We start from the raw sequence: 18,773 nt of genomic DNA on the forward strand, positions 1-18,773 counted from the left end.
GGAAATCGAAGAGCAGGAGGGGGTGGTCAGGAGATAGGTGGGGGATTAGGAGAGCGAGGGCTCAGGAGGAGCGGGTTGGAATCTAGAAAGAACCTGCTTGGGGGTCTGGGTAACAGGAAAGAGGGGGAGATCAGGAGAAAGAAAGACCAGGAAAAAGAGAGAGATCCAGGACAGATCAGGAGAGAGAAATGGAACTGCAGAGATGGAAGCGGGAGGTAGAGACAGGACAGATCCGGTTGGATGGTGGAGGTGAAATAGTGAAGGATACACGGTGAGAAGAAAGAGGGCTATCCCTTGGGTTGACTGACAGATTGGCCTGAATGTTAACTCTGTATCCCTACAGTCTTGCTCAGCCCACTCAGTGTTTTCTGTTTTGGGGTGAGTTATTGAGTGGTCTTCTTTCTCTCAGAGTTTTACAGGAGGTGACACCATCCAGCTGCAGCCCAAGCACATTCACCTGGAGCTGGGACTCAGTTGAGACCCACTCATTGATGACAGTGATGGGGGTTCGTCTGATCGAGGAGAAAACAAACAAAGCAGCAGAATCTTCAGATCGAGCGGCTCCTCCGAAACGGCCCAGGAACTGCCAAGGGAAAGAGAACCACGTGCACAACTTTCTGGTTTCCAAGAGATTTCGGAAAAGTGCTCATTCTTCACCAGGTACACAGCAGCATGTTGTAGATGTGTCTTCACCAGGTACACAGCAGCATGTTGTAGATGTGTCTTCACCAGGTACACAGCAGCATGTTGTAGATGTGTCTTCACCAGGTACACAGCGGCATGTTGTAGATGTGTCTTCACCAGGTACACAGCGGCATGTTGTAGATGTGTCTTCACCAGGTACACAGCGGCATGTTGTAGATGTGTCTTCACCAGGTACACAGCAGCATGTTGTAAATGTGTCTTCACCAGGTACACAGCGGCATGTTGTAGATGTGTCTTCACCAGGTACACAGCAGCATGTTGTAGATGTGTCTTCACCAGGTACACAGCAGCATGTTGTAGATGTGTCTTTGTCAAAGCAAGTGTGATGCAGGGGATAAACAACAGGAGCTTGTGCTGTTTTTCTCCAGAGTATAACAAGTGTGCAATCAGGATTAACGTCACGCTTAAAATTCTATTAGCTGTGTATTCCACATTCTTGGTTGTTTAGTTTGTTAGTGACAGCTGATGTTAATTTCCAAGAGTTTTCCAAGAAAGGAAATTAACACGATCTGTCACTAACAAACAAGCATGCAGTATACTCAGCTAATAGAATTTTAAACGTGACATTAATCCTAATGCCACAGTTGTAGACAAATGTTAAAATAGCTACACATAAATTCTACTTAAGACATTTGTCAACTTATCCAAACAGGTCTCTATGAAGTCAAGAAACACTCACATCCTGCATTTCAAAGTAACGAAGGTAGAGGCATTGCCATGTGGTGGAATGATCTAGTATTGCTACCTCACACCCTCTATCTAGAAAAACTTTCCTTGCGTAGTGTTTGCACATACATAGACTAATCCAGCTATTTCACAACTGAACCAAAAAGCTCTTCAGTCAAACCAAGCAATCTCTATGACCAGCATTCAGAGGTTCAGCCTAAACCCTGTCCTCAAATGATCTCAGCCATCTATAACAATGAGTGAATTCCCATCACCAGGTATACATTGAATAAGATGATGCAACCATTACAGGTAAACGCTCCATCCCCATTCACTTCCTGCAGGTAAATGCCCCTCTGAACCTCAGAGAACTAACTAATATTGTTAAATATTTTATTTTTATAAACAGAGTAGTAACTAACAAACATACAGTTCCTAATTCCACAATTACAAATCTGATCTATTTATGAAAACGCAGGTGATTCTTCAGTTAGTGACGACCATCTGCATGTTATTCATAGATTCTTTTCTTAAAATAGCAATTAGTATTCATATGTTTAACAAAACATGAGACAAATTGGGTGGGATGATCAGAGACTTGAGCAAAAAAGTGAGGCAAGGGACGCAGACTGGAAATCCCCAGAGGGCATCCCAGTTGTGAACTTTTTCTGGGTTAGAAAACAATGACAGCATGAGTTCCTCAGTGAAACACAGCAAGGGTAAAATTCCAGGCACTATGGGTGACCGGCCTGGTCCTTTCCTTAATGTACCAAGAGAATAATTTTGTTATTTCCTTACCTTTCACAAAACCATAGCACTTGGCCCATCCTGTTAGAACGGGATTTCTTAGCATTTCAACTTGATGCTAATTTCCCTTCTTTGATCCCAAACCCTGTAAATTGTTTGTATTTAAATAACCATCCTATGCCCCCTTGAATGCTTCAATTGTACCTGTTCCCATCACCGTTCTGGGGAGTTCAATCCAGGCCCTAACTACTTGCTACGTGATAATTTTTTTTTCCCATTGCTTCTGTTCCAAAATACTCTAAAACTGCCCTCTGGTTCTCATCCATTTATGAGTAGGGTGTAGTTTCTTACCAGCCCCTGCCAAGTCTGTCCAGACGTCATGGTTTTGAAGACTCCTCTTAAAGGAAAACATTCTCTGCTCCTTCTATCTACCCTCTTATTGGAATAACTCATTCCAGAAGCTATTCTAATAAACTTCTTTTGTACGCTCTTCAGTGAGTTCACATCCTTTCTGTAGTGTAACACCCCAAACTGTACACCATACTTCAGCTGAAGTCTAACCAGTTTCCTAGATAGTTTTGGCATGACCTGCTATTGGGCAGTCTTACATCACTGTGTTCATGTAACCCATTGACTGGGTCCTGAGTTCCTGATCACAATACTCAACCTTTCTTTCTAAGGCACTCCTTAAAACATACAATTTTTACGAGATTTTGGTTGTGTTCTCAATGTCTCATGTGTGTCTTGCTGTCAATCACTTATGTGATCATACTCATTTGGTTAGAGAAATATCCAGCATTAAGGGTGACAGAAAAATGGCCACTTTGGGAGCCTCTTTTTAACCCATCTCTCTCTCTCTCCCCCACCCCACTTCTCTCTCTCTGTCCCTCCTTCTCTCTCTCTCTCTCTCTCTCTCTCCCCCCTTCTCTCTCTCTCTCCTACCCCTCTCAAATCCCCCCACCCTGTCTCTTATCCAGGTGTAAGCTGTTCCTGGGAAGCGTTACCAGATGAGCTGCTCTTGGTGATTTTCCGCTTTCTGTCACTGCCTCACCTTCTGAAAGCCTCAAGTGTTAGTAAACAATGGCACAGGCTGGCGTGAGTACCCTGCTCCTGACGTGGGAGCTGCAACTCTACCTCACTCTGGGTTTGAACAGATCACACAAAAAAATCCTCCCAGTATTCCGACACAAAGAAAGGAATCCCCATCTGGAATCTAATATAGGAGTTCATGGAGTTTACATTTAAAATGACAGATACACGAGAGGGAGTTACAAACTGGAATCTAATTAAGGCGCTTGGGTGGCTTATATATAGAATAACAATTGCAGACTGGAATCTACACAATTTGGGATACGTATATAAGATGACAACAAGAACGCGGAGGCAATGAAGTATGTCTGATATTAAAAGTGAGTTTCAATATGGGTGATCATTGTAAAGGTAAAGTCGCCATAGCCCAAGAGGGCCAGGGGCTGCTCTTTCATTACGCAGAGATGACTGACTGACTGATGGTGGTTTAAACTGAGGTTCACCACACCTCAGGTGAGTGAAGAGGCTGACAAGGAGAGTCCTTCATGTTACCCCAGCTGGTCCAGGAATTGAAGCCCTGCTGTTGGTGTCATTCTGCATTACAGATCAGCCAATCAAACTAATTAACTAGACTGGCTTGGAAACATATCACAGTTCCTTCAGTGTCGCTGGGTCTAATTCCTGGAACGCCCCCTCTAGGCATTGTGGGTCAACTTCAATAGACTGCAGCAGTTCAAGAAGGCAGCTCACTCCCACCTTCTCAAGGGCAACCTGGGATGGGCAATAAATACTGGGCCCAATTGACTGCCACATGCCAATCACAAATACAAAAAAGAACATACACAATAATGAATTAAAGGTTGTAATTTAGTCAAGGGGTCGGGGGTTGTTTAACAGACCTGGGAACAAATTCTAGCTTTTTGAGATATGATTCTTCTCTGGGCTCATTCTGTTCTGTCGTTTGATTTTACTATCTAACCATGTGCTTTTACAAAGCAGGTTTGATAAATCCCTGTGGTACAGTGTGGATTTGGGCAAAGGGAATCTGCCCCCTGGGACTGTGGGCCAGGTGCTAGGAGCTGGTGTTGTAGTCTTGAGGAGTCCCTGCTCCTTCCTCGGAGACCCTATCTTCAAGGATGAAAGGTGAGAGAAATCTCCGACCTAGCCTATAGTTCACATTGTCACCTGACTGAAATGTTAGAAAAACTCCTGAATGATCCTGTCAAGGTGTTTCCTGTTGTGGGTTAGTCCAGAACCAGAGAACACTGTGTTAAATTTAGGGAGGATTTGGAGGTGCTGGTGTTGGACTGGGCTGAACAAAGTTAAAAAATCACACAACACCAGGTTATAGTCCAACAGGTTTATCTAGAAGCACTAGTTTTCAAAGTGCTGCCTCTAGAAGCACTAGCTGCTCCTTCATCAGGTGGTTGTGGAGCAGAATCATAAGACACAGAATTTATAGCAACAGGATTGCAGTGTCATTGGAATGTAATATCAAACAAATCAAGCTTAAATCTTTCATCTTTTAGAGTGATTATGTTAGTTTCGGTTCCTTCATATGTAAATCGCAGAACGTTTTAAAAGTTACATTCTCAAGGTATTTTCTATGTAAATATGTTTGTTAAGAAAAAAGATTTCAAATTTTTTACAAAATTATAAAACTACTGCAAAACAGTATAGCAATCTTATAATATAACAACGATAACAGTAAACAAACTACCACTCTACAAATCACTGAGGAGAGAGAAAAAAAACTACGAAAGGGTGGCACAGTGGCTCAGTGGTTAGCACAGCTGCCTCACAGCACTAGGGTCCCGGGTTTAATTCCAGCCTCGGGTGACTGTCTGAGTGGAGTTTGCACATTCTCCCCGTGTCTGCGTGGGTTTCCTCCGGGTGCTCCGGTTTCCTCCCACAGTCCAAAGCTGTGCAGGTCAGGGTGGATTGGCCATGCTAAATTGCCCATAGTGCTAGGTGCATTAGTTAGAGGGAGATGGGTCTGGGTGGGTTACTGTTCGGAGGGTGGGTATGAACTTGTTGGGCCGAAAGGCCTGTTTCCACACTGTAGGGAATCTAATCTAATCAAACTACAATTCAATGAATAACTAAAAAGAAACTAAATTAAACCAAGTTGAAGCAAGGTAAATTACATTCAGTAAAGTTACTGCACTCAGCACAATTCCACCAAAGCTCGCCACCACAGGGAGCAGCAGTAGGTGTACCCCTATCTGGTCAGAATTCTTCCCCCAATGGGTCCCCAGGCTGCCAGACAGAGCCCTCACGGCCACACAAAGCCCCTGACCAATATAGCCGACAGGTCTGTGCCTGTATAATTCAGAAAGGGCCGCCATGGGCCGGGTGCTGGCAGGTGAGACTAGATTAGGTCGGGATATCTGGTCAGCATGGATGGGTTGGACTGAAGGGTCTGTTTCCATGCTGTATATCTCTATGACTCTATGTTCTATAAAACAGTTCCGTTTTCTGGTACACCATACTCATAAGGAAGTCCGGGTGGTGTATTCCAAAACTAATCTACGCCACTCAGAGAGTCCCGGGAGATTCTCCAACCCCCCAATGTTCTTCCTAGCACAGGATGAAAGAATATTAAACAGTTTCTTCCCATCCGTGTCCAGAGAAGGGAGATTGGACAAACCCAACAGGAGGGACACCAGATCCAGCATCACCTCAGTTCCCAAGACTCCTTCCAAAACACTCCCTATGGCACCCCAATACCTACACAGCTTGTGGCCTGACCACAACCAGTGAGTAAGAGTGCCAACGTCGGTTTTACATTTAGTGCACATTGAGGATACTACTGTCTTAAATTTCACAAGCCATTCTGGTGCCAAATGAGCCCTGTGGAGTCCCTGTTGTTGCATAGCCTGCGTTCTGTTACAGATCAAAATCTTCCTTCCATCCTCCAAATATCCTCCCACACCTCTGACAAGATCTCCACCCCCAATTCTTGAATCCAGTTTTCACACAGCTGCTCAAAGTCCTTCAAGACATTACCCATTACCTCCTAACAACTGATAGAGGGTGCTGACCAAGACAGTGTCTGTGGACTGAAGCACTCTCCTCTCCATATCCGACTGACCATCAACATAGTATTTTTTTGTACGAAGTCCCTAACCTGAAAGGAAGGAAAGAGGTCCCTCCGAGATTGCTCATATTTCTGGCTCAGCTGCTCGAAAGATATCATGACCTCCCCATCAAATAAATCTCCTAAACAGGAGACTCCTTGTGATTCCCAAAGCTTAAAGTCAGAGGCCATCGACCCTGGGAGGGAAAGGGGAAGTTGTTTGTAAGTTGCCCTCACCTTGTCACATCATTCCACATGCTTCAACTGTGTTAAGGACACCCTTCCAGCTGTAATTTCAAGTGCTCTTTATCGGTTAGATGTGTTTCTTGCAGCAAGGCTACATCGACCCTCTCTTTTCTAAGGCTTGAGAGGATCTTTTTTCTCTTAATTGGTGAATGACTCCTCTTAACGTTTAAACAAACGGCTAGCCATAGCCATCCGAAACTGTCCGTTAGCCCTCTGGGAGGAAGAACCCCATTCATAGGGCGCCAAGTGAAAACAGCAAACAGTTTGTGCAAATTTAAAAATACAACTGCCAAAACTATCAAATCAAAACTTCTAACAGCTCCTTCTACAACAGACCATCATATAACACAAGTAAGGCGCGTCTTTCCCCCTTACCTACAGGGGGCACTCATACTACCTACTAACCCCTCCATGGTTCCCTCGAGCTGAAGCCATGCCCCAACACCAGGCAACACAAAGTAGGAAAAAGTTACATGCATCTTATAACAAGAAAGTTAAAAGCACTATAATACTTTAACCCTACGTACCCCGGTAGAAACAAATATATGTGTCCCCCTGCCCCGCCCCCATCCCACACCAAGGGAGAGAAACAAAAATGAAATGATGAGAGAAAAAAAAGGGATAACTGGAGGGGAAATAGAAAAAGACAAAACAATTAGGACTCCCATATATATTAAAACAAAACCCGACAACCAGGTATGCCAGGCAAACTACGGAAAAAAATAAAGTGATCACTATTGTCCATATTATTTGAGCCAGTCAGTCTATTTTAAGGTGTCCAGGAAGTCCTTTGTCTTTTCTGATGAGTCAAAATTAAACACAGACCCTCCGTGGCTGAAACATAATATTGCCGGATATCTTACGGAATACTGGATATTCAAGTCCCTCAGCCACCTTTTTACTTCATCAAAGGCCTTCCTCTTGCGAATCACAATTGGAGAGAAGTCTTAGAAAAGCATAATTCATGACCCTTTGTATATCAGAGCCTGTGGATCCTTCCCCAGTGCTCTCGAGGCTTCCAGCATCATTTGTTTGTCTCTCTAATGCTGGAGTTGCACTGGGACCGGGTGGGGGTGCTGGTCTGATCTGGGCCAGCGCACTGTGAACTGGTGGGCCTGTTCAACCCATACCCGGCCTGCCTCGACTTCCAGCTTCAGAAACCATGGGAGCCATTGCTCCAAGAAGCTGACTAGCTGGCCTTCCTCCTCCCGATCAGGTGGATGTTCTTCTGAAGGCCTTGATTTTCGAGGTTGTCAACTTGCTCCTCCAGGGCCTGTACCTGCTGTTCCAAGGCATGGACCTGACCCGCCGAGAATTCTACCGCAGATTCGGAGACCGCGGTCCCTTGCTCCAACTCCATGACGGCGCTGCCCAAGATGCTGGATCTCCTGGTCATGCTTCTGCAGCATGGCTGAGATTGGTTCCAGCCTGGTCCAGGTCTCCATTGCTGAATTGATATTCACTCGGAGTTTCACAGACTCCAGGGCCAGGCTCTGCTCCACAGGTAAGACTCAGAGAGTGCTCACGGAGGCCGATGCTGCGATGGTGGGCATGTCTGTTGCTACAGAGGAGTGCCCTGCTTGTTGCAATCCTTGTGTCCCTTCCCTTCAGTCATTTTTCTAACTATTTTAAACTAACCCATAACAATTCTGGGGGTCAAAAGTTAACAGTTTCTACCGTCATGGGTAATAAATGGAGGTTGAGTGCACCACTTTGTCTGGGTTCTAGTGCAGAGCTCCGCAGGGCAGACTTACTGGATCGTGGCCAACTTGATTCCCCCTCTCAAGATCTCTTTAACAATAGGTGCCATCTCAGCTCAAATAATGCATTAAAGTTTGTCTGTGTCAGACTGGTTGTATTTCTAAAGTGGGATTTACAGAATCTTACATGGATTTATGCAGTTTTTGAGCAAAATTAAATGTAATTCTGCAAGTACAAACTCCCCCCACAACTTGTATGAGTCCAGAACTAGAGGGCATAGGTTTAGGGTGAGAGGGGAAAGAAATAAAAGAGACCTAAGGGGCAACTTTTTCACACAGAGGGTGGTACGTGTATGGAATGAGTTGTGAGAGGATGTGGTGGAGGCTGGTACAATTACAACATTTGAGAGAGATTTGGATGGGTATATGAATAGGGTTTGGAGGGATATGGGCCGGGTGCTGGCAGGTGGGACTAGATTGGGTTGGGATATCTGGTCAGCATGGATGGGTTGGACCAAATGGTCAGTTTCCGTGCTGTACATCTCTATGACTGTCTGAGCATGCAGGGGAGACCAAGTGAGTTTGTGCATGTGTGTGTGAGGGTAATGGGGTATAAATCTGTGAGAGGGTGTATGTGTGGGTGTGAATGAGGGGGAGAGCATGTGAGAGAAAGCTTGTGTATGAGAGAGAGTCTGCATGAGTGTGTGCATGTGTGTACTAGAAAGTGCAATGGGGTCACCTGAAATGTGACATGATCCCGAGGTCCAGTTAAGGTCATCCCCAGGGGGACCTGCACGAACACACAGATAAGTTTGTGGGGGGAGTTTGTACTTGCAGAATTACATTTAATTTTGTTCAAAAACTGCATAAATCCATGTAAGATTCTGTAAATCCCACTTTAGAAATACAACCAGTCTGACCCCAAATTGGGGCACAGACAGACTTTAACCTCACATCTTTAATGCATTATCTGAGCTGAGATGGCACCTATTGTTAAAGAGATTTTGAGAATGTAACTTTTAAAATGTTCTACGATTTACATATGAAGGAACCGAAACTAACATGATCACTCTAAAAGATGAAAGATTTAAGCTTGATTTGTTTGATATTACATTCCAATGACACTGCAATCCTGTTGCTATAAATTCTGTATGTTATGATTCTGCTCCACAACCACCTGATGAAGGAGCAGTGCTCTGAAGGCTAGTGCTTCCAAATAAACCTGTTGGACTATAACTGGACCTGTTATGTGATTTTTAACTTAAATCTAGGGGTTACTCTTCCGGGACATAGATGAGGAAATCCTTTTTCCCTCAGTGGGTTGTGCGAATTTGGAAATCTGTGCCTCAGAATTCAGTGGGGGTGGGTTTATTGTGGGTAGGTTCTTGTTAGGCAGGAGAATTGAGGGGTGTTGGGAATATGGAAATGACAACACAAATGGAAGCAGAGTCAAGGGGCTGAACAAGTCTACTCTGCTCTGACTTTCTTACATGATAACCCAAACCCTGGATACTCAGCTGTTACATTTACTGTCGACAAAGACCAATAAAAATGCAGAGGTGTTTAAATTTTATCACCTTCCCAAGTTCAGATTGCCTTCAACTTCTCAAAAGCTGTTTGACATCTTCTAACCATGTAACCTTTGCCACCTTTTTCAATGTATTAGGAGAGCAGTGTTTTGTGCAGCTAAAGCATGACCTGACCAGCTGCTATTATACTGAACGCTGCACACTGCATTCTCACCTTCTGTGGGTCCTGCCCATTGATGCTGAGCTTTGTTTATCTCCTTTAGGCCTCTCTGCCTTCAGTACATGGATCTCTCACATTCTGTACTCAGCAGTTCCTCCATCTTCCAGATTCTACGCCGTTGTCACCAACTCCGCGGCCTCAGTCTTGAGGCTCTCGCACTTTCTGATGACATCATAATGTGAGACAATATCCTCATGGTCCCACCTAATCCTGCCTCCTCCCCACCCCCTCCCCTGTGACTAATCCCTTCCTCCATGTCTAATTTAACCTCCCCACCACTGTGCCATCTCCTGAGAGATGATGATCTGTCTGTTTTCAGGGCGATCGCTGGCAATAGGGACTTGTTGTGTTTGAATCTCTCCGGCTGCTCGTGTTTCAGAGCCCAGGCCCTCAGCCAGATGTTGAGAAGCTGTTCTAGGTGAGGACTCAGTATATATGCATATGTTCTGTGGAAGTTGTCTAGGTGTTTCAGGGGTTGGGGGGGGTGGCGGTTACACGTGTTAAGGGAGGTTGTATCTATGTTGGGGGGGGTGCTGAGTGATTTAGTAGGGGAGGGGCTGCTTCTGGAAGTTGGGGAGAATGTTTGATTTGGGATTCTCCTCAAGCATTGCAGTCTCATAGCTTGCTCATCTCTCTCTCTGTCTCTGTCTCCCAGGCTGGATGAGTTAAATATTTCTTGGTGCAGGTTCAGCTCCCAAAACATCCAGGCAGTGGTCTCACAGATTCCTGACAGCGTGACCCAGCTCAACATTAGCGGCTACCGGCGCGGTCTGCACAACTCTGGTAGGTGGGAGCCAGCTGTCATTCACTGTGCAGCCAGCAGCAGCATCATTTACCCAGTCCCAGGCAGACAGTGCCTGTGGGCATCTCACTGGCCAGCAACCCAGAAGACCAGGCTGATGTTGGCGAGGCATGGGCTTATACAGCAATAAGGGCTAGAGTCCCACAGGGAGGGAGGACATCTTGGACAGGGCAGGGTAGGGTCTTGGAATAAGGTCGAGGGACATGGAGGGAAGGAGGGTGGGAAGGGATAGTGGGTTTTGAGGGATTGTGAAACTGGTGTCAGAATGGGGTGCTGGTGATGTGCTGTGTCTCCGTTGTTTATAGATGTGGAAGCTCTGTGTAGGCGCTGTCCCCAGATGACTGACCTGGATTTGAGGTGAGCAGTAGTTATCGGAGTGAGTGACTGTGATTTCAGGATCTTCATAACATACCCCAACCTTCAGCCCTCTGCAACATCCTTCTAACCCTCCCCACCTCTCAGTAGCATCCTCCTCCTTTTCCTCAACTGTTCACCTCAGTAACATCCATATCCTCTCTGCCCCCAAACTTGCCAACCCCTCATTTCTTTGGGTTTCCCTTCGACCCCCATCATTCTCAGTTCCTCTAACACCAGTGATCTTGTTCTCTCTCCTTCAGTGATAGCACGATGCTGACTCCTAGCTGTTTCTCCAGTCTCCATGGCCTCTATCACCTCCAGCACCTGGGCTTGAGTAGATGCCATGAGATCCCACCAGCAAGTCTTGTGTAAGAGACTCTCTTTTCTCTCACTGTCTGCTTGTTAGATTAATGGTTACGTCACAAAGAGTCTGTCCAATGATCCCTGGGTTAGGGACAGAGACAGGAATCTGGTGTATTTGATATTATTCAGTAACTACTCCTGTACAGATGTCATGTTAAACGTATTGTCCTTGTTGGTGGTTTTTGCTCAGTTTTGTGCCTGTTCCTGGTATTTAATGGTGTCTGCTGCTGTGTACAGGGCCCTGGGGGAGATCACTACACTGAAAACTCTGAACATTTATGGACTTGTGCGAGACTCCATGGTCAATGTGAAGGACCTAATTCCTCAGATTAAAATCAACACCTTTCCACTGACGAGCATCGGCCGGCCAACACCCAGCTACGGGAAGCTGCAGACAATCTGGGGAACTAACTGCAAGTTGCGGCTCCATAATCTCTGAGCAATATCAGTCACTACACACTACACAGCAAGAGGACATAAGTGGCTGAGAACATGAAGAGGTTCTGGGCACAGTCACTCCCACAAGCACATCATCGGTCAGTGTTGACAATAATCACTGCTTTCTGCATTCAGAGGAGTAGATCATTGATGAAAACCGAGAAACTATGAGACCACGAGACTGAAATGAAGCATTTTTCCAAGGAAGTGATCAGATGGTTCACAATTAGATTCCATTGCGGGAAGTGGTGAATTGTTTGAATCTGTGTTTTTAAAGTGAGTTAGTGTTTGGAATGTTCAGTCGGTTAAAAAGATTCCAGGCAGTTTTAAACATCACGTCAAAGCTTTCCATCTTGCACTCAGGACTGATACGCAAAAAACAAACTATGAAAGGGAACACAGTGAGAAGTGGGTGCTGATTGGTGTGGAAATGCAGCTGTTAATTGTCAATCTTAGTGAAATGAGTCCAAAAGACCATCCGAATGTGGCAAAGGTACCAGCTGCAACTTCACAACCTCGGGAAACTGGTTTAAATTATTAGGTGCTAACAGTCCAGCCAATTGGCTGAAATCAAACTCTGCAACCTGTACTCTCAGGCAGACAGCTAGGAACAGAGCGAACACTGGCATCCTGTTTACTCCCAGTTTTTAATGTCTCTGTGCCATTGCCATCAGCATTCTTTTCAGTTCTTTCAGCACCAGCTCCCCCAACCAGAACCCTGCCACCTCTGCCTCTCCAGGGCCCACTGCTTCCAGGATTTTGGTTTTATTATGGAGTCCCACCATTCACAGTGTTTTGCTTCTGTATAAAAGCGGTAGGATCAGTGCTTTAGAATCACATCGAGTCCCCCACTGCCACCAACCCAAAGCCAATGATTCCTCTCATTTCTTGTACCATCTGTATCCCAAATCTAGGCAGCATCAGGAATAGTGATTAGGTATTGTTTGTTTTATTAAAACTAATAAAAGCTTTGGTCATAACCCAGTGTCTAAATTAATATGAAGTTCAGTTTCATCAACAGTCTAGAATATATGAAGACATTCTTGGCAGGGCCTGGGGGAGAATCGATCCACTTCAACCTGAAAGATATTCTGTGAATCTACCACCTTCTGAGGCAATAAACTATCAACCTTCATAGAAAAAAATCTCAACAGTCCCTACTCCAAGAGGAAACATCCTTCCAATATTCACCCTGTCAAGGCCCCTGAGGATCTTAAGTTTCAATACAAGTCCCAAAGTTCACTTATCCTTGATCTCTAACTTTTAATTCAGTATGATTTTTCTGTGGTAATTATTTCACTGGAGAGTGCTGGAGGTCATGCCAAGAGCAGCAGCAGGTATACCTAATAATGAGGTGTCAACTTGGTGAAGCTACAACACCATCACTCCCATCTCAATCAGCACAAGCACCAATCATAGAATCACAGAGTACTGAAGAAGATCTTCATCCCATTGAGTGTCCACCAAAATATGGTGTGACCAACACCAGCCTGAAATATTATGACATTTCTGTGGGGAACCAATGGATTCATGATATTATCACTAGATTATTAAAATCCAGAAACTCAACTAATGTTCTGGGCACCTGGGTTCAAATCCTTCTGTGACGGATGGTGGAATTGGAATTCAATAAAAAGAATGTGGGATTAAGAGTCTAACGATGATTTTGAACCATTGTTGGTTCTCAGAGAGGAGAAACCCATCTGCTTCAGTAATATTCTTGAGTGAAGGAAACTGCCATCCTTACATAGAACATAGAAAAATATAGCGCAGTACAGGCCCTTCGGCCCTCAATGTTGCGCCGACCGAATCCTACCTAACCTACACTAGCCCAATAACTTCCAAATGCCTATCCAATGCCCGCTTAAATGACCATAAGGGAGAGTTCACCACTGCTACTGGCAGGGCATTCCATGAACTCACAACCCGCTGTGTAAAGAATCTACCCCTAACATCTGTCCTATACCTTCCACCCCTTAATTTAAAGCTGTGTCCCCTTGTAACAGCTGACTCCATTAGCGGTAAAAGGTTCTCAGTGTCTACCCTATCTAAACCCCTAATCATCTTATACACCTCTATCAAATCTCCCCTAAACCTTCTTTTCTCCAATGAAAACAGCCCCAAGTGCCTCAGTCTTTCCTCATACGATTTTCCTACCATACCAGGCAACATCCTGGTAAACCTCCTCTGCACTCGTTCCAATGCCTCCACATCCTTCCTATAGTATGGCGACCAAAACTGCACACAATACTCCAGATGAGGCCGCACCAGAGTCTTATACAACTGCAACATGACCTCAGGACTCCGGAACTCAATTCCTCTACCAATAAAGCCCAGTACACCATATGCCTTCCTCACAGCACTATTTACCTGGGTGGCAACTTTCAGAGATCTGTGTACATGGACACCAAGATCCCTCTGCTCATCCACACTACCAAGTAGCCTACCATTAGCCCAGTAATCCATGTTCTTTTACTCCTACCAAAGTGAATGACTTCACACTTAGCTACATTGAATTCCATTTGCCACCTTTCTGCCCAGCTTTGCAACTTGTCTATATCCCGCTGTAACCTGCCACATCCTTCCTCACTATCCACAACTCCACCGACTTTTGTGTCATCCGCAAACTTACTCACCCAGCTTTCAAGCCCCTCCTCTAGATCATTTATAAAGATAACAAAAAGCAATGGTCCCAAAACAGATCCTTGAGGTACACCGCTAGTAACTGCAAAGGTTTGGCCAACATGTGACTCCAGACCCACAGCTATGTGGTTGATTCTTAATTGCCCTCTAGGCAATAAATGTTGGCCTAGCAAGAATTGCCTTTTTATCTTTTTTTAAGATTTCAAATGTTTGCCCAACTTTGTAAAGATTGTGAGTTTCTTGCTTCACCTACCCTCCCAGACACTGCATTCCAGATTCTCACCATCCTCTTGGTAAAATATTTTGCTTCAGATCCACTCTAGATGTGCCTTTCCCTTTAAAAGTGTGCCCCCTTTTTATTGGCCCTTTTTTATTATGAAGATGTGGGTGTACTGTACCTTTAAGAGAGTTAAAAGCTGGTACAGCTACCTGACAGTACCAAGATATAATGTAACTGATGCTCCAGCTACTGGGGTAGCTTAAAAGCCAATGGCGATCTGATACTTTGTGGGGTATTTGACTGGGAAAATTGAACAGTTGAGAGGAGAACTGCCCAGCTACCAGCATGTAGAAAGACTGCCTGACTGCTCTCTTAAAAGTACCTTTATCGATCATGAACCCGTGAAGCAAAGTCCCTTAAGACGAAGAAAAGAAGACACAGGAAGATCCAAATAGAAGAACCAAAAGCTGCCTGGTTTTGAGATAAGTTCTGTTTTGTAAATTTTAGTTGGGAGTTTTATCAGATTAGTATTGTAGAAAGGGAAGATAAATGATACATTAGAGGGCAGAGTTGTAAATAGTTGTTAGGTAATTATTCTCTGGTATATTTTAAGAAATAAAGTTGTTAATTTTTACTTCAAATAATTCTTGGCCTCTCAAATTTTCACAGACTACTGCACAGGATAAACCTTTTCTGTATTGCTGGTTTTAAATTAAGTAAGAGAGTGTTCAAACTAAACTGATTTAGAATCAACTGTTGTTTGTGGAAGAGAGTTCCAAATCTGTCCCACCTTGGTGTATGGAAGTGCTTCCCAACATTGCTCCTGAACGGTCTGACCGTAATTCTCAAACTATACCCCCTTAATTCAAGAAACCGCAGCCCTCCCCTGCCAGTGGAAATGTTTGTCTTAAACTCCCCTGTTTTTTTTACTGTTAAGCTTCAATCAGATTAATTACACATAGTTACCTCCTCTCAAATTTCCATCAACTTTGTCAGGTATGACCTCCTGAAAAAGCTACAGTGACTATCCCTGATTAAACCATGCCTCCCCAAATGGAGATTAATTTTCTTCTACATTATTTTGCTCAATAATTTTCCTATCACTAATTTTAGATTCACTGGTCTATACTTCCCTGGTCTTGCTTGTAAAGTGGAACCACATTAGCTGTGCTCTGACCACTACCCTGTGGCCAGAGATGATTTAAAAATTTGGATTAGGGCCTTTACAATTTCCTCCTTTATCTCCCACAGTACCCTGGGATACAACCTATCCAGACCTGGGGATCTGTTCATTCTTAAACCCACGAAAACCTCCTCATAATTTATATCAATCTGTTCCAGAACTTGACAGTCTATCTTCCCCAGTTCTGTAATTATATCCTCCCAAGTAAAGACAGCTTTGTTTAACACTCCTAACAATGCCCTCTTGCCTCACACACAGATTACCCCCATGGTCCTTAATGGGCCCTAATTCTTCCTTAGTTACTATCTTCCCTTGACATGTTAGGATTCTCCCTAATCTTGCCTGCCAGCATTTTCTCATGTCCCCCCTTCGTTCTCCTAATTGTTTTCATAGAATCCCTACTGCCCAACAAGTCCACACTGACCTTCTGAACAGCAACCCACCCAGACCCATTCCCCTACCCTATTATCACCCCTGACTAATGCACCTAACTTACACATCCCTGAACACTACGGGCAATGTAGCCTGGCTAGTTCACCTAAACTGCACATCTTTGGATTGTGGGAGAAAATCCATGCAGACACAGGGAGAATGTGCAAACTTCACACGGTTGTCTGAGGCTGGAATCGAACCCGGGTCCCTGGCATTGTGAGGCAGCAGTACTAACCACTGAGCCACAGTACCACCTCTTGACTTCCCCCTGCCCACACTTCTTATCATCCTCTAGGACCTCCACTGTTTTGTTCCCTTTCTATCTGATATAATTCTCTTTTTTTCCTGTTTAACCAGTCTTATCCAGTGTTCTTTGGGCTTGTTGTTCCTACATTTCCCATTAAAGAGAATATGTTGAACCTGTATTCTGCCCAATATCTTTTGGACACTTCCCAAAGTTTGCTGTGGACTTACCATCCAGTAGCATTGCCCAGTGTACTTTGGCCAGAACAGTACAGCACAGAGAAAGGGCCTTCCACTCACCATATCTGTGCAGACTATAACACCATTCTGTGACTGCATACGGTCTGTATCCCTCTCTTCCCTGCCTGTTCCCATGAATCTGTCTAAGTGCCTCTTAAGGATTACTATCATATCTGCTTCTACAACCTCCCCTGGCAGTGTACTCCAGACACCTGCCAGCCTCTACATAAAATAGTTTCATCACACATCTCCTTTAAACCAAATCCCCCTATTATTTGACATTTCCACCCTGGGAAAAAGACTGATATCCACCCTATCTATTCTTCTCATAACTTTGTATACTTCCATCAGGTCACCCCTCAGCTTCCGTGATTGTAGCAAAAGCTACTCTAGTTAGTCCAACCTCTCCTTGTAGCTAACACATCCCAGTAAACCACTTTTGCACCTTCTTCAAAGTCTCCACATCCTCCCCGATGTGGTGACCAGAACTGCACACACTACTCCAAATGTGGCTTAACTAAAGTTGCAGCATGACTTGCCAACTTTTATATTCAGTATCCTGGCCGACGAAGCCACGCATGCTGTAAGCCTTCTCTACTCCCTTACTGACTGTGTTACCAGTTTGAGGGAGCTATGGGCTTGTACTCCGAGATCCCTCTGTATAACAATTCTCCTAATCATCCTACCAGTTACCTCTACATTCTTCTTGAATTTGACCTCCTGGAACCCATCACCTCAAACTTGTTTGAATTACATCTATCTGCTATTTCTCCACCAAGTTTCTAACTTATGTGTATCCTGTTGTATCCTTTGACAAGGTTCCTCACTATCCACAACTTCACCAAATTTTGTATCATTTGTAAACATAATAATCAGATTACCTACATTTTCATCCAAATCATTTATATATTTTACAATTAACAAACAAACAAACAGTGGCTCAGTGGTTAGCACTGCTGCCTCACAGCACCAGGGTCTCAGGTTCAATTCCAGCCTCAGGTGACTGTCCGTGTGGAGTTTGCACATTCTCCCTGTGTCTGTGTGGGTTTCTTCCCATAGTCTAAAGATGTACCGGTCAGGTGAATTGGCCATGCTAAATTGCCCATAGTGTTAGGTGCATTAGTCAGAGGGAAATGGGTCTGGGTGGGTGTGGACTTGTTGAGTTGAAGGGCCTGTTTCCACACGGTAGGGAATCTAATCTAATATCCTGGGACAGATCCTTGCAGAATCAGTGATCACAGGCCACCAGTCAGAAAAATACCCCTCTAAAACTACCCTTGTCTCAGATGACAAAGCCACTTTTGTATCCAACTGACATGACTCAATCTCTGATGGGGGATATTGTCAAATACTTCAGTAAAGTTCATGTTGACAACATCAACTGCTCTACCCTCAACCATCTTTGTCACTTCCTCAAAAAACTCAATCAAGTTTGTGAGACAAGAGATCCCCTGCATAAAGCTGTGCTGACTATCCGTAATCAGTCTATTCTTTTCCAAATGCAAGTAAATCCTGTCCATAAGAATCACCTCCAATAATTTCACAACCACTCAGTGAAAAGCTCACCAGCCTATCATATCCTCGATTAACCCAATTGCCCTTCTTATTAAAGGAACAATGTTGGCTATTCTCCAGTCTTCTGGGACTTCCCGTGGCCAAAGTCGATATGAAGATCTCTGTTGAGGCCCAAGCAATCTCTTCCTTTGCCTCCCTCGGTACTTGAGATAGATTCCATCAGGTCCTGGGGACTCAATTACATTCATGTTTCTCAAGATACCCAACCACCACCTCCTCCCTAACATCAACATGCTCCAGAATATCAACATACCCCTCCCCTAATCTCACCATCATCCACACCTTACTCCTTGGTGAATACTGCTATGAAATATTCACTAAGGACCTCACCCACTTCCTCTGGCTCCATACACTAA

At 44.5% G+C, this 18,773-nt stretch overlaps 1 protein-coding gene across 1 annotated transcript; it reads left to right on the forward strand.

Moving 5' to 3' along the window:
- The first annotated feature begins 89 nt into the window (after window positions 1–89).
- On the forward strand, window positions 90–12,838 carry skp2 (S-phase kinase-associated protein 2, E3 ubiquitin protein ligase). The gene is made up of 10 exons (XM_060842210.1): window positions 90–271; window positions 410–660; window positions 3,096–3,213; window positions 4,147–4,290; window positions 9,965–10,099; window positions 10,241–10,339; window positions 10,577–10,704; window positions 11,029–11,080; window positions 11,341–11,448; window positions 11,681–12,838. Exons 1-10 carry the CDS (start codon window positions 189–191, stop codon window positions 11,880–11,882), a joined length of 1,320 nt encoding a protein of 439 aa, XP_060698193.1. The 5' UTR covers window positions 90–188; the 3' UTR covers window positions 11,883–12,838.
- Window positions 12,839–18,773: the final 5,935 nt, after the last annotated feature.

The sequence above is a fragment of the Hemiscyllium ocellatum genome, chromosome 2, assembly GCF_020745735.1.
Source record: "Hemiscyllium ocellatum isolate sHemOce1 chromosome 2, sHemOce1.pat.X.cur, whole genome shotgun sequence".
Taxonomy (NCBI): Eukaryota; Metazoa; Chordata; class Chondrichthyes; order Orectolobiformes; family Hemiscylliidae; genus Hemiscyllium; species Hemiscyllium ocellatum.

Bases quoted from the DNA above. Each gene is read 5' to 3' on its own strand.
- skp2 (XM_060842210.1), top strand. From the start codon at position 189: ATGGAACTGCAGAGATGGAAGCGGGAGGTAGAGACAGGACAGATCCGG. The intron at 10,340-10,576 runs GTGAGGACTCAG...TCTGTCTCCCAG, and splicing joins ATGTTGAGAAGCTGTTCTAG to GCTGGATGAGTTAAATATTT. The intron at 10,705-11,028 runs GTAGGTGGGAGC...CGTTGTTTATAG, and splicing joins GCGCGGTCTGCACAACTCTG to ATGTGGAAGCTCTGTGTAGG.